At 39.9% G+C, this 15,277-nt stretch overlaps 1 protein-coding gene across 2 annotated transcripts in view; it reads right to left on the reverse strand.

The window, feature by feature from the left end:
* LOC104623988 (cytochrome b5 reductase 4) overlaps positions 1–14,424 on the reverse strand; it is a 43,114-nt gene extending 28,690 nt beyond the window's left edge. The window contains exons 1-4 of one of the 2 annotated variants that reach the window (XM_010291236.1): positions 14,274–14,424; positions 10,164–10,264; positions 7,971–8,045; positions 3,640–3,679 (exon numbers count right to left, since the gene is read on the reverse strand). In XM_010291236.1, the coding sequence (XP_010289538.1) occupies positions 3,640–3,679; positions 7,971–8,045; positions 10,164–10,264; positions 14,274–14,400 (343 nt within the window). In that variant the 5' untranslated portion in view covers positions 14,401–14,424. Of the gene's footprint in view, positions 1–3,639; positions 3,682–7,960; positions 8,046–10,163; positions 10,265–14,273 lie in introns of both variants that reach the window. The other variant, XM_010291235.1, reaches the window with a different exon arrangement.
* Between the last annotated feature and the right edge of the window lie 853 nt (positions 14,425–15,277).

Below are 15,277 nucleotides of genomic sequence, written 5' to 3' on the forward strand. Positions count from 1 at the left end.
TCTTCCTCCCTGTTCAGCATTTGTGAGACCACATCTGCAGTACTGTATCCAGTTTTGGCTCCCCAGTGCAGGACAGACATTGATATACTAGGTCAACTCCAGGGACAGGCCACCAAAATGTTCAGCAGCTGGAGCACAGGATATATGAAAGGAGACTGAGGGAATTGTGTTTGTTCAGCCTGCAGAAGAAAAGGCTAACGGGGAAATCCAACTGCAGTCTTCAACTACCTAAAGAGAACGTGGTGGGAGAGAAGAAAGTATAGAGAAGATAGCCAGACTCTTCTCAGAGAAGGTCAAGAGGCAATAGATAAATAACAGTGAAAATTCGGGGTGGTGGGGATAGAAACCAAAATACCACACCTCTTTCCTTCCCATGAGGGTGGGGTTGCTCATGAGCAATTTGATCTAGTATTGAAGTTCACCCTGCTTTGAGCAGGAGACTGGACTGAACAAGCTCCAGGTGTTCCTTCCAATCCAAACTCCATCCATCCATTTAGGATGCTCTGAAAACTTTCTGTACCTATAGTTTTCTTTGTTCTTAGAACACCCAGAACAAGCTTGACGCATATTTGTAAACTCCAAATATTTCTAAGAAAAATAAAAACACTTGTATTACTTATGCTAAAGAATTCCAGCTGGTTGAACCTCAAGATTTAGTTTTCTGGACTTGAAACTCTAGCTCAAACACTTGTCTCATCACTCTTTTCCACATCATCAGTTTTTTCAAAGTCTGATGTGCATATACGCAAACACCAGCTTTTTTTCACATAGTGGAACTGCCCAGCTAATTTTTTTTTAAACTATTAATATTACAAAAATCATTATAATAGTTTGGGTGAAAGAGAAATTCAGTCTAGCTCAAAAGTGCAAGGTTGAAAGGATCATTCTTAAAATACGTCTTTGATATATATTTGTTCTCAAACATGAAGTTTTCATGCATGCTTTGGTAATGGTGGCATTCTGAAATTTTTATGTCTTTCGTTTGAAACTCAAGCATGAACAGATGTTGAAGAGCACATTAGGCTATACCCATGCTGACTGTTATCACTACGAATATATTCTGGAAGCTTCAGCTTTAACTGACCCTAACATTACATACAATTGATGTTCACAAAAATCAAGGATACATTTAAGTTGATTGATCTGAGAACACTCCAAATACAAATTATTGTTTATACATTTTAGATTGATATGACAAAAATGTCTTTGTTAGTGTCAACAACTTCCAAAAAAATCAGAGCCCATGCCATAGGTCTCTCCCACTTTCAGACAGCAATGCTTATTTCTAGACTCATTTTGACTTAAGTTTACAAGAGCTAAGCACCAAGACGCAACAACTAGCACCAAGACGCAACAACTGAATATGAACAACCTCATGGAAGGAAACCTCAGGAACTGATCGCTCCTATTTTGGAAAAAGTCTTGCCAAACAGGTAAACTGAACACAACAGGCAAGCATCAGTATCTTGGCAATTTCGTTGTAAACTATCATCAGAATAATTTCCTATGTCTCCTGTCAAGTCAAAAAAAATCAGAGCCCATGCCATAGGTCTCTATGCTCTTTTTAGAGCTCTGAAAGCTCTATTGCTTTCAGACAGCAATGCTTATTTCTAGACTCATTTTGACTTAAGTTTACAAGAGCTAAGCACCAAGACGCAACAACTGAATATGAACAACCTCATGGAAGGAAACCTCAGGAACTGATCGCTCCTATTTTGGAAAAAGTCTTGCCAAACAGGTAAACTGAACACAACAGGCAAGCATCAGTATCTTGGCAATTTCGTTGTAAACTATCATCAGAATAATTTCCTATGTCTCCTGTCAAGTCACATAATCTGGACAAGAAAAGTTATTTCTAGGAACACGAGGGGAAGCAAGACAGAAGAGAGAAGGAATATCACTTATTTCTCTTTACCTGGAAACACTGAGAATATGAAAGTTGCCTAGGAAAGCTCTGGACAGCTAGACAAGCACGAAAACTAAGGAATTCATGAACCAAAATAACAAAGATGGTACCATAGATGGTAAAATTAGTCTTCTACTTGAATACAAAATATTTATCGTGTATTTAATGACTACTAGCTGCTAGTGATATCATTCTGATAGAGTAAAGCAGAATTTGTTTTCTAATACCCCCAGTCCTCCAAAGCAAGATCAACAGGTTCCAGCAACCTGTTCATTCACAAGCAAAAAAAAAAGGAAAGTCAGGTAGCAGACACTGTCAAAGTCTAGCTTAACATCTTCTAAGGTCATAGAGCAAAACAGGAAGAAATAAAATGTCTTGCTCACTTTTACATGATACATGTTTAACTTTTTGTGCAGCTCAGTGCTTGTACATACTAAAAGGTAAACTGCCTTTTAGAAGTCAAATACAACAGCAACAGAAAACAAAGGGAGGGCAAGGAAGACAGTGTGAGAAAAAAAGAAAACAAATGGGAACTCAGATTCACCATAGAAAGCATGAACAAGTTATCTTCCCATCACTGCCTGAACTTGCTGTGACACCACCCTCAGAACTTCTCTCTGGCTTCATCTTCATCATGTGTTTGTTCAGCCTGCAGAAAAAAAGGCTAAGGGGAAAATCCAACTGCAGTCTTCAACTACCTAAAGAGAAGGTGGTGGGAGAGAAGAAAGTATAGAGAAGATAGCCAGACTCTTCTCAGAGAACATCAAGAGGTCAAGACACATCTAGGTTTCTGCTCCTCCTGCTGCTCCAAAATTTTAACTGCTCTAGACTCCTTTTCCAAAGTTTCAGCCTAGTCTTTTCCATGACCAATTTGCACCTGTCCCCCCTTTCATGCCAATAGGTCAGCCTTGAGTTCAAAATGTATTATTTCCCTTCACAGGTGTTCATCCTATTTGCTCCACCAACACACACCCCTCACACCTCATTCGATGGGACTTCATGAGCCATATTCTTTTAGGAAGCCTCTTACACTAATATGACTAATCAGTCTGTAACATTTCCCTAAAATCATCAAAATCAAATGGTTCTTGATCACTAGCAACCAAAGCTACCTCCAGTACTCAAGGAAGGGCTCAGTGAAGGCTTGAATGCTTCCCCATCTCTACAAGGACTACCGCCAGCCTCCTGATACATTCACAGGACTGTAGCTGCTTCTCTTAGAGCTACAGCAGTTGTCAGCCCAGTCACTCACAGTTACATCTCAAATAGTTCAGTCATGCTGCGATCAGCTAATCTACCTCCAATGCAACTCATCTCCCAGTGGTGACCTTCCAGCTTTTCGTAGAGACTTATTAAAGTCTAAGTGTCCCCCAAGATTTTGACTTGTCTCTGCTACTCCAGCCCCATGGCCACCTAGCTTTTCTGATCAAAAAGTCTGGCAATTTTATAGTGGCAGTAACTTGTGACCTGTCTGGTCTGACTTGAGCAGAAAGCTTGCCCATCGTATACCTCCCTTATCTACACTACTCTACTGCAGTCTTATAATACTTTTGAACACTGGATTCACAATACCTGATAAGGATTTTGCCTTCTGTAATTTCCACAGATCATTAGAGAGTCAACATCAGATTCAAATATAAAGACAGACAGAAGTCTGGATAAACACTGTTCATTCGGTAATATTCAGATAAATTTGAGATTCAGTCCCCACTTCACTCCAGGTGAATACTTACCATTAAGCTGTTTCTTGTCTTCAGACAGAGTAGAAGAAATCTCTACAAGCATTAAGAAAAAAACGAGTACAACAGTAAGAAGTTACAGCACAGTACTTGTGCACATATGCAAAAAAAATAAAAAGCCAAAGTAAGGATCTCCAAATAAAGCTTCCAAAATATTAATAGATTGATCAGGACACTTCAGCTCTCAAGAAGTCACAAATAAATGCAGCACTGATTACCATTCCAAAAGATTGTGTATAATTAAGAAAATACAGTGTTAAAAATGCCAAGAATTGCACAGCACTGAAGGGTAGGAAATGCTAGCACTGTGGCACTTCAAAACAAACATTGCAAATTATCTTGTGCAGTTATAAACTTCATAGCTAAGAAGCTCAGTAAATCTGTCAGACTTTCGATGACACTTGCGTCAGGACAACACAGAGTAGACACTGAATCTGATTGACCCATCCCTTGGCAATCTAAACCCAATCCTGGCAGAAACCCAGGGGGAAAAAAAAAAAAAATCTTCCTGTAAGGTCCTTCTGTCAAATGGTTTTATTTGACAAGTTATTATCGGAGTTTTTCATTAAATCTACAGTATGCTGCAACTAGTCTAAACAAACACACACTAGCAGACAAAAAAGAAGATAAAGACCAAGCAGGTGAATTACACAGTGTCAATTCATATATAAGGTGCTCAACTCAACCAGAAAGTCAGAGAACCTCTCAGGCACATATCCTTCTGCTCATAGCAAATCTGGAGGGAAACTAGTCGTCTGGAAGTCCCCTAGCCCGTTTCCGCCTTCTGTACATTGCACATCTCAGAATGTCCTAATATGAAGGCCCATCTTATATTCTTCTTAATGGGAATCAGGTTTGGGGAAGTGGGAGAAACCAGTATGTTCTTCCTGCTCCCTTATATGAAAACCAAACTGTGAATGTTTCTCCCCTGTTCTGAATCCCTCCCAGTGCTCTGCATCACAGCTGCCAGTGTTAGAAGAAAAATGCCATTATGAGAGAAGTGAAGGAAAGGCTCCTGGAACAAAGCACCAAACATACAGCATGGCAAAATTACTTCAGAGCTGACCAAGAATTGCCTTCATCAGACATTTTCATGTTGTGCCACTATAAGGTAAAAAACAAAACACTCTACAAGATGGATGAGACACCAAATTTTTGATTGAGGCTGTATTTGTCTGTGTATTCTGCTATACACCACTTTAAGCTTTCTGCCAGGATAGGCAAGTCATTCACAAAAACTCATTTCTGACTAAAGGTAATTTTTTGCATTCAAAAAGTCTAGTATCATTTCACTACATTTTAACACACCGCACTGAAATTGGCACTGCAATTTTAAAGACATTTCCAAAAGACAGCCCTACGTCTCTTCTTTCGATGACACTATAGCTCTCAGTCTAATCTCACTGAATGAACAATAATAAAACATGCATTCCGACTCACAGATTATGTTACCACTGAAATAACATAGGGACACACGTCTGTGAGAAACATTAGCAGTACTAAAAGATGCCAGACAACAAGCCAGTGTCTGTGCTAATGTTTACAGCTGAGTACCCTGAAGGGAAAGCAGTTTAATGCTGTACAGGTTTGCTGAGGGAGATATTGAAATCATCTCTTATATGCCTGGGTACTACTGTAGTTACTGCACTGGGCTTCTCAGCAAATACAATCACTACACATTTCAGTGCACAGCTCCACTGTAAGAGCACAGAAAGGACACTTCAGAATTTCCTATCAGTTCCTACCACACTCAAGCAGTGATCCCAAAAGACAAGTTGACAAAACATTAACTATCACCAGCATCTTCAAAAGAGTCTTCTTTCTTAAAGAAACCCTGGAGTATGCAAGGACAAGCTTCAGCTTCCTTAAACAGTTCAGTGAGCAAATAATTGTACCATCTTCCAAAAAAAAAAAAAAATCAGAACACAGGAAACCAAAACTAAACAACCACAGATCTTCCAGCCATGCCCCAACAAACCTACAACTGCCTTACTTGCACTGTACTGAGACTGTACCAAACAGCAAGTACCGATGCTCACTCTACTGCCAAATACCCTCTGCCAGAAAAAGCAAGCAACGTATTCCATAATTTGCAGTCCTGTCTTTCCTCTATACTTATGGGCCCATTTAATCCTATATTCAAAAACATGCACCTTAACTTAGTATTTTATTCTTCTAACTTCAAAAGCAAACTTTGCTGAATATGGTCTTCTGGAAGGATGAGAGACTAGAATTACTGCTGGCTGATAGTGAAATTAGTCAATCACATTTTTTATAATTCAGAAGAGGAGGATATATAACCTACCAGGAATCAAAGTAAACGTTGAGAATTCTACAGCGAAAAATTTCAATAAATCCAGTCTAATCAGTTTGATTCTCAATTAATGAAATTACATTCTCTCACGTCTGAAGTGGCTAAGAGAGACACAGGCAATAGAACTGGTTTTAGACAGTTGGAAACATTTATCCTGCAAATTTTACTACAGCAAAATGGATAGAACAGTCCTATTACGGAGGAAAGCAGAAAAAGTGAACAGCAGAATCACAGAATCATTAAGGTTGGAAAAGACCTCTAAGATCATCAAGTCCAACTGTCCACTCACCACCATGCCCACTAAACCACGTCCCAAAGTGCCACGTCCACACGTTTTTGAATACTTCCAGTGATGATGACTCTACCACCTTCCTGGGCAGCCTATTCCAATGCTTGACCACTCTCTCAGTAAAGACATTTTTCCTAATACCTAAGTCTACACCTTCCCTGGCACAATCTGAGGCCATTTCCTCTCATCCTATCACTAGTTACTTGGGAGAAGAGACCAACACCCACCTCACCACAACCCCCTTTCAGGTAGTTGTAGAGAGCGATAAGGTCTCCCCTCAGCCTCCTCTTCTCCAGACTAAACAACCCCAGTTCCCTCAGCCGCTCCTCATAAGACTTGGGCTCTAGACCCTTCACCAGCTTCGTGGCCCTTCTCTGGACATGATCCAACACCTCAATGTCCTTCTTTTAGGACCCCTTCTGTAGTGAGGGGCCCAAAACTGAACACAGTATTTGAGATGCGGCCTCACCAGTGCCCAGTACAGGGGCACGATCACTTCCCTACTCCTGCTGGCCACGCTATTTCCACTAAAATGGACAGCAAATGGACTGTCATAGCTGGCAGGGGCAAGAACATGTTTATTTTTTACTGACTGGCTGTCACAAAAATTCCTTTCAGTTGTAGAAAAGTTAGATTAATGAAATTGGCAAAAGTCAGGTTTACTTCTGAAGTTCAAACTCAGCTGACAAAGTAGCAGTAACCTATCTGTAACACCTCAACTCCATGAAGCATTTATGCTGTCGAGGTTTCTCCATACTTTGCAGCATTTACCTTAAAAGCTCGACACTGGAATTAGCTACCTAGCAACATGGAGACATAAAATACTATTCTCCTTCATGTACAGACCAAACTCAAGGTAACTGTTAGGCCATGTGATCTAAGCGCTAAGCATGTATGCAGTGTGTCTTGCCAGAAGCTGAAGAGCTACAAGAGATGGCTGAATTTGTGAACTAAAAGATGCCACAGAATTTGATAAAAATAGTTGCAAACAAGAATTCTTTCATGTTTTCACTGCAGTTTTGCTAAGGGTCAATATTCAGTAATAGCGTCTGCTTCCTAGGTATAGGAATTTTTGCTATGGCCTACAAACCAAAACAAATACTGAAGATTAAAATCTCTAGAAACCATCACCAGCATTTTAAGACAATATACTACATCTCTTGCTGTCCTGGCTCAGAGAAGTCTGTTGTATTAGCAAAATTTTCTCCAAGTAAATTCAAACTGAAGGACCCAATAAAGTGTTCTGGAAAGGATAACTGTCAATAAAGTGCATTGAAATATCCCAATACATATTCAACTTGCCAGACCTGTGTCTGGTGCTGAAATCACCACATTGAAAATACTGACTTTTAGTCCAAGATAAAAGTGCTGCCTATGACAGCTTGTCCCCTGAGATCAGAAGAAGAAAGAGGGATCTTGGGAAAAAAATATTTATTTCTATATACATACACACATAACACACACGTCTGTTTTCTGATGACTAAAAACTAAAGAAAAGTGTAGTAATACACTACTTATAAAAGTTTCCATGCATAAAATAGTCTCATCTTCAGGTATCTCCTGTAAAAAGACTGAATATATGCAACAATCTTCATCTTTGTGCAAGAATAGAGACTCTCCTCATAAATATGATGATTTAAGATTTCTCATAATTTCCAGATAACTTTGAAATAAAGCATAAATAGAAATTATTTCATTCTTTAAAACCTCACCTTTTGGAGCAGCAATAGGCTTGACAGCCATCCTCCCAACAAGACATTCCTTCAGCATCGATTCATAATTGACCCAACGATGAACCTATATTAACAAAATTGGTTTTCACTAAATTTGTAATTCTTACTATGTTGTTCTATGCACTGAAATAGAAAAGTTCATTTTTGTACAGTGGCTAATGTAATTTAGCAGATTTTTTTTAAACAGACACTCATTATTGTGTCGTTCAGCACTTATTTTTAGTTCTATTATAGAAAGCATGTAATTAAGTGGGGGAAAAAAGTGACCGTGAAAAAGTGACAATAGTTTAATTTATTCATTTTGTGCTTTGCAGTATGTGAACATCATAACCTTGAGCTACAGCAAATATTTCAGAAGAGTATTTTTATGATGTATGCTACGCAATTAACAGAACAAAGACCTCATCTTTACCACAAGGGTAATTAGTCTTGTTTAGATACAAGTGAGGGGAAAAGGGATGAAGGAAACAAAGTTAAAAAAAATAGTAGTTTAGACACACAAACATCTCCTACCAAGTTTGTGTATTTCTGTTTGTTTCTGTCATACTATCACTGAATTATCTGGAAATTACCTATTTTAGAAAGCCAAATAAAGTGAAAAAAAAGTAGTAGCTTTACAGACCAGAACTGGAGAACTTGCAGAGGAAATGGATGGCAGAAAAGCCAATTCTGATAGGGCATCCAGGATAACATCACAAGAAGAGAAAAGGAAATTAAGTGCTGTGTGACAAATTCGAATGGTACGTAGAGATTTAAAAATAAAAACTTTAAACTGGACAAGCTAAGGAGATGAGGTAAAGAATCCCACCCACAAGCTGCAGTTTCCCCATATACAGATAGCAGAATGAAATTAAGGATTTTGAATGACAGTTAATTTTTCTAGAAATTTGAGAAAAAATAGCAACATGCCAAATTCTTCAAGAGATCAGTATCCAACAGACATAGAATTCTAAAGCAGAGGGGATAGCAACAGAAATGTCTCCAGAACAGGAAAGATATCAGCCAGAAAAAAAAAACCCATATTTTAAGGATCTGAACACTACTTTCCACTCCCATGACAAAACAGACAACAAGAACAATAAAGTAGCAAGTATGTATCTGAACTTAGTAACAACTTGAGGGGCTTCCTCAAGTACCCCTGATGTCAAGACTCCCGTTTCTGAGAACATCATACTTGACAGTGATCCACGTATAGAATTCCAGGCCACAACTTGATACTGGATGAACTTTTAGGAGAGAAACTCCAAAATTTCTTGAAACCAGAGAATTATGCCCACTAATTATCCAACATTTAATTTGTGAAAGGATTAACCAAAGAGAAACTTAAAGCTAAAACAGCATCACATCTTTATTTATGTTCATTGTTAAAAACATTTTGCAAATAAAGGCATAACATACTGTGATGCACAAACTGTAAAGAGGTAACAGATTTCCTTTCAGAAACAGAAGAGGTTTCCTTTCTGTTCTTTCCCAGTTTCTCAGACAAACCTTGTGAGCCAAGGAGCCTCAAAAAATGTCTGTTTCTAAAAAAAATACCAACTCAGTGAATCATCTTTTACAGCAGCAGGTTTGCAAGCAATTCCCTACAGAAAGTACACCCATTCTGCAGACCCTTTACTTTCTGAGTCTTTTCAAAACATTTGAAAAAATGGGAAACAAAGAAAAGTCCAGCTGTCATGTGGTGATTTGTTCACAATGGGTTAACAGCAGCCCCAGTATTTTTTGTTAGTACTTTGCTCGCTGATAATGCAGTGGTCAAGTTAATAGACAAAAGAATACTACAAGCATTTTTCAAACAGTGACAGTTCTGAGAAGAAAATGCCTCTCAAATGACAGCAATTAGTTGTTGTAGTAATTTATTAAAAAGGTGGTATCTCAAGTTGATGCTAGCTTTATTGCTATTTCTGCTAAAAAAGTAATTTAATAAAATGGTCAAATTGAAGCATCATTCCAACAACATAAAGTGACATTTTCAAGATTGTCTTTTCATACAAAGTTTAAACTACATGCCCCTTTCAGCATACCTAAGTGCCATTCTTAGGAGTAATGCATTGCCTTTACTTAGACCTGAAAAACTTCGAATCACCTTTTCCACTGGAATGCCCTAAAGATAATCAGGCAACACGCGTTTTTCAGAATACCTTTCAGTGAGCAAGTGTTATTCGCTGCCAGTTGTTCTCACCTGATCAAAGAGATCTGTACCATCGGTTCCTGCTGCTTTCATCAGTTCATCCTCACCACCGGGATGGTATTCCATATACGGTGTGACATTATATACAAATCCTACAGAAAATGGAATATAAAAACATGAGCAGCGTCTTTACAACCGCTGCAACCACTCGTATCTCCAAAATCAGCCAAAAGGTTAGTGTATATTAAACACTGTAATGGCAAACAGTAGACATGATTGGAACAAAAAGCATGACTTCCCAAAACCAGAAAATCATATAGAGCACAAGATATATCTTATTACACAGAGAGCCAAATCCTACAATGCCATACCACTTGTCCCAGTGAATGTCTGGAAGAACCTGCAGGGTTACAACTTTACCAAAATAAACCCTTGAAGTTGAACATAATTATCCTAGCAAGGGGATAAAAGAACAAGAAGCTGGTTTAAAGAGAGACATAAAATTGAGCCAGTTAACACACAGAATTCTTTTCACTCTCCTCTCCAATTAAGTTACTCCTAAAGTGCTGTCATAGTTGTTTCCCTACCACCCATCATCTATGGAATAAAATGCCTACAGGAATGAACTGCCTCCCATAAGGAAAAACTGCTACCATCAGCAACAAAACTCCATTCTCCAGATTCATCAATACAAAAAAACTAAACTATGTTCATTAAAGGCTTACAACTCTGGTACCAAATTTGTCCCAGTAAAAGGGCTCAACATTCTTTCTACATGAGTACTAGCCTTAGTATTTCCAGGGAGATAAAACAATTCTTCTTCATAGGTCTGAAATGCTGAAGTCTAATTATTGTTGCTATGCAACTGGAGTAATTAGAGCCTGGAGAATGCAGCTATAAACAGATTTAACTACCAACATATAGCTGCTAACAAGACTACTGCAGGTCTACCTAGCAGTATATTTAAAGATACATAACATTATCAAAACAGGAAGCTACCAGAAGTGGAACTGTGCCAGTGCTTTCGTAAGAAGCTTTTAGCACGTTAAGAAGTGTACATTAATTACCCTAGAAGGAGAGGTAGACATTCAGCACTGGGCCGGGGGGAGACATACTTGCAATAATCCTAGTTGGTAAGAACAACCATTCCAGACAACAAAGGGAAGGGTCTTTGCATATTTTACTGACCTGATCGTCTGATGGATGTACCCGCTATGCCATCTTGTGTGCAGCACAGATTACTGCATGCAATAAAATCTAGAGTATCTACATAGTTAGGACCTCCTGAGTGTTAGTCCAATGTCCAATTTACTATCAAACTTGCAGGAGCAAAAGAAATCTCATTCATATACCCTTCACGCTTTTTTTTGACTCCCCTGACATCCCACTTGATAGATCAAATTTGTGGCCTATATGACAGCTTTGATGATCATCATACCGGCTTTTTGAACAAAGTTAGTTGTTGCTGTTCTTTTACTTCCCATTCCTCTCATCAGTCTCTGCTCTTTCTTATAGAGACACAGTCTATCTACCAATGCAGACACCTCACTTAGCTTTTCCACAATGGTGTTATTTTACTACCTGTCCACATATCAGGTCTACAGATAATCTACCAGGATTCCCAGTTACACTGTTTTTTTCATTAATAGTCCTACAACAAAGAAAAGGCAGAGATGGAAAAATTTAAAGACAGGTACAGAAGCAGCATGATGGAGTTCTTGTAAAAAACAACTTCAGAAATGCAGTCAAGGGGAAATATGATATTAAAAACAAAACAGAAGTGTTTTTAAGCAGTGATTCTGTCTGCAGTAGATGTCCCTTTTTGAGACAGAAAAAAAAGAACAGACCTCCACAGTAAATAAGCTTTCTTTAGCTCTCCTCTCACTATAGTTTTGCTAGCATGTGCAAAAGCAGCACACAGAGCATTAACAATCCTATTATTTTGTTCAAAAGCCAGTACCAAATGACATTTTACCCTTGCTTTCACTCTCATCCCCTTTAACACCCAACAAAAACACAGTTGCCCTCAAAGAAATTCTTAACTTTCTTTTGCTGGAGTTCAGAGATGACATTATGTTAAATATCAGTGATGTTCCTTACCAGATCAAAGTTAGCACTAAATGAACCACTCTTCCTAGAGTAATGTCACACTAGCTACTCTGATGTTCTTAATCTATCTTCATAGAACTGCTACTATCTCATAACAAATTTAAGGTGGTATTAATGTATTTTAGCCACCGAATGATTAAACTGGAGAGCGAACACTTTACTCCTTTCTGTAGGACAACTAGGAACTTCCTTTTCAGCACTGAAAATACGCTTCTAGCCACAGCTATTGCTCCAAACCACCTTTTACACATTGTTAACTTATAACATATGATACTTTCAACTTTTGAGCTACATTTTCACAAAAGCAAGAACATAAATAGAATGGCTTAGTTTCCAAAGTGTATTGGGTTTACATGGCAAGGTTTTGGTAGCGGGGGGTGCCACAGGGGTGGCTTCTGTGAGAAGCTGCTAGAAGCTTCCCCTGTGTTCAAGAGAGCCAAAGCCAGCCAGTTCCAAGATGGACCCCACCGCCAGCCAAGGCCAAGCCCATCAGTGACAGTGACATCGCCTCTGGGGTAACAGAGTTAAAAAGGCAGGGAAAAAAACTGCGTGGAACAATAGCAGCAGAGAGGAGTGAGAATATTTGAGAGGAACAGCTCTGCAGACACCCATGTCAGTGCAGAAGGAGGGGCAGGAGCTGCTCCAGGCGCTGGAGCAGAGACTCCCCGGCAGCCCCTGGGGAAGCCCATGGCGAGGCCGGCTGTGCCCCTGCAGCCATGGAGCTCCACGCTGGAGCAGATCTCCACCTGCAGCCCGGGGAGGGCCCCACGCCGGAGCAGGGGGATGCCCAAAGGAGGCTGTGACCCTGTGGGAAGCCCATGCTGGAGCAGGCTCCTGGCAGGACGTGTGGACCCGTGGAGGGAGCAGGTTTGCTGGCAGGACTTGTGACCCCATGGAGGACCCAGGCTGGAACAGTCTGTTCCTGAAGGATGGCACCCCGTGGAAGTGACCCAGGATGGAGCAGTTCGTGAAGAACTGCAGCCCGTGGGAAGAACTCACAATGGATAGGTTCATGGAGGACAGTCTCCTGTGGGAGGGACCCCACACTGGAGCAGGGCAAGAGTGTGAGGAGTCCTCCCCCTGAGGAGGAAGGAGCAGCAGAGACAGCGTGTGATGAACTGACCACAACCCCCATTCCCCATCCCCCCGAGCCACTGGAGGGGAGCAGGTAGAGAAATCAGGAGTGAAGTTGAGCCCGGGAAGAAGGGAGGCATGGAGGGAAGGTGTTTTAAGATTTTTTTTCTTACTTCTCATTATCCTACTCTGATTTGATTGGTAATAAATTAAACTAATATTTTTCTCCAGGTTGAGTCTGTTTTGCCCTTGACAGTAATTGGTGACTGATCTCTCCCTGTCCTTATCTCGACCCACAAGCCTTTTGTTATATTTTCTCTCCCCTGTCCAGCTGAGGAGGGGAGTGATAGAGCGGCTTTGATGGACATCTGGCCTTCAGCCAGGGTCAGCCCACCACACACCAATATTTGTTATGCTAGACAGAGATTTCAATCACTCTGTGTGGCAACTGTCATTTGTCTTACTAAGTTTTATGAAGCAATATGTGGGCTTGCACACTTATTTTTGAAAGACCATTCTACAAGTTTAAGTAACATTTTTAATATTTATATGTCTCTGGATACTTTAAAGCAATCACTAAAAATAGTCAACTGGTAAGGATAATAAATTATCCAAGACTGAGGAGTGTAAGTACATGTCAGCATTTTCAATGCCTTATTCTTGCTAAGCCCTTGTTATTTGAGGCATAACCTACAATCTTGTGTTTTATTATTTTCATATGCAGATATAAAATAGGCATAAAATATGCCCACTTGGAAGACTTCTTAAGAAAAGCTTGAAAGCAAAGAAAATCTTTGTAACACAAAATCTCTAACTTAAACAAAGTTGCGTCCAATTAGTCAATTGGCCTAAACATAGAAGGTGCATAGTTTGTTTTGGGGTGTGGCTTTTGTTGCTGTTGTTTGGGTTTTGTTGCTTCTTTAAGTAGAGAAGAGAGAAGCTAGGCAAAAAAAGCAGAAGAAATATCAAGCAACGAACCTCTTATACATATCCAGCAGTCCTCCTTTGTGTTGTGTTTAGCAAGCTCATCTTCAGTCACTTCAATTAGCCTCCCTTTTAAACCAGTCAAGTCCTTCCCACTTTTAGATAGCCGAATCCAATCCATAAGACTCCTTCCTGGTTTTAAAGGTACCTGAAAAAGAACAAATGTACAAACATTTTTAAACTCTAAGGGAAGAAAGAGCCATTCAATACACTTTTTTAAGCTCCCTAGGACAACTCAGACAAAACAAGAAATAACACAACCCATACTCTTCACTGATATTTGGGAGCCCTATATGCAGTAAGGGTGCTTAAGGAAGTGTCCTATCTAGTAACCCAGATAAGGGAATTATTGAACATCAACAAACATTTAGATGACTCTTCCCAAAGCAAACTGCAGATACCAAGTCCTCCTGTGGTGGTAAAAAGTTTTTATCAACATAATTTGAGAAATGGCCTGGGAACATATAAGCAACAAAGAAAAGAGATTTAGAAATCATGGCCAGGTAGGACAAGGTAGGAAATTTCACCTTCACAGCATTCATAAAGGCTTTCCGCAAGCCGCACAGCAATGGGAAATCCGGGACTGAAGTATTCTAGCTTACCAGGGATGTACTACCCTGTCCTGCCTGAAAGGCAAAGCAAAATATTCAGAGTGTCTAGCACCTTCCTTTTCAACAGCACCACACACTAGGAACCCCTTTGATCCCAACTCTAACAGCAGGGAGCAGGGTTAAAGAACCGTGGTCTTACAAAACTGCAGCAAAACCAGAAGCAAGAAAGCTAAAGAGTGCATAGATGCTTGATGCTACTTTAGTCAGAGTTTGCTTTCCACGTGATGTCTGCAGCCACCAAGTGCCCCCAAAACGACGCCAAAGACCCAACACATAAAGCGTAAACTGTGCGCAGTAATCTCAAGCTGAAAGTCTCCGTCTCTGCACAGGAGGAACCCGGGACAGCCTGGGAAGGCACAGCAGGAAGCGTTATCACCGCCGCCTTCT

Source organism: Phaethon lepturus, unplaced genomic scaffold, assembly GCF_000687285.1.
Source record: "Phaethon lepturus isolate BGI_N335 unplaced genomic scaffold, ASM68728v1 scaffold9767, whole genome shotgun sequence".
Taxonomy (NCBI): domain Eukaryota; kingdom Metazoa; phylum Chordata; class Aves; order Phaethontiformes; family Phaethontidae; genus Phaethon; species Phaethon lepturus.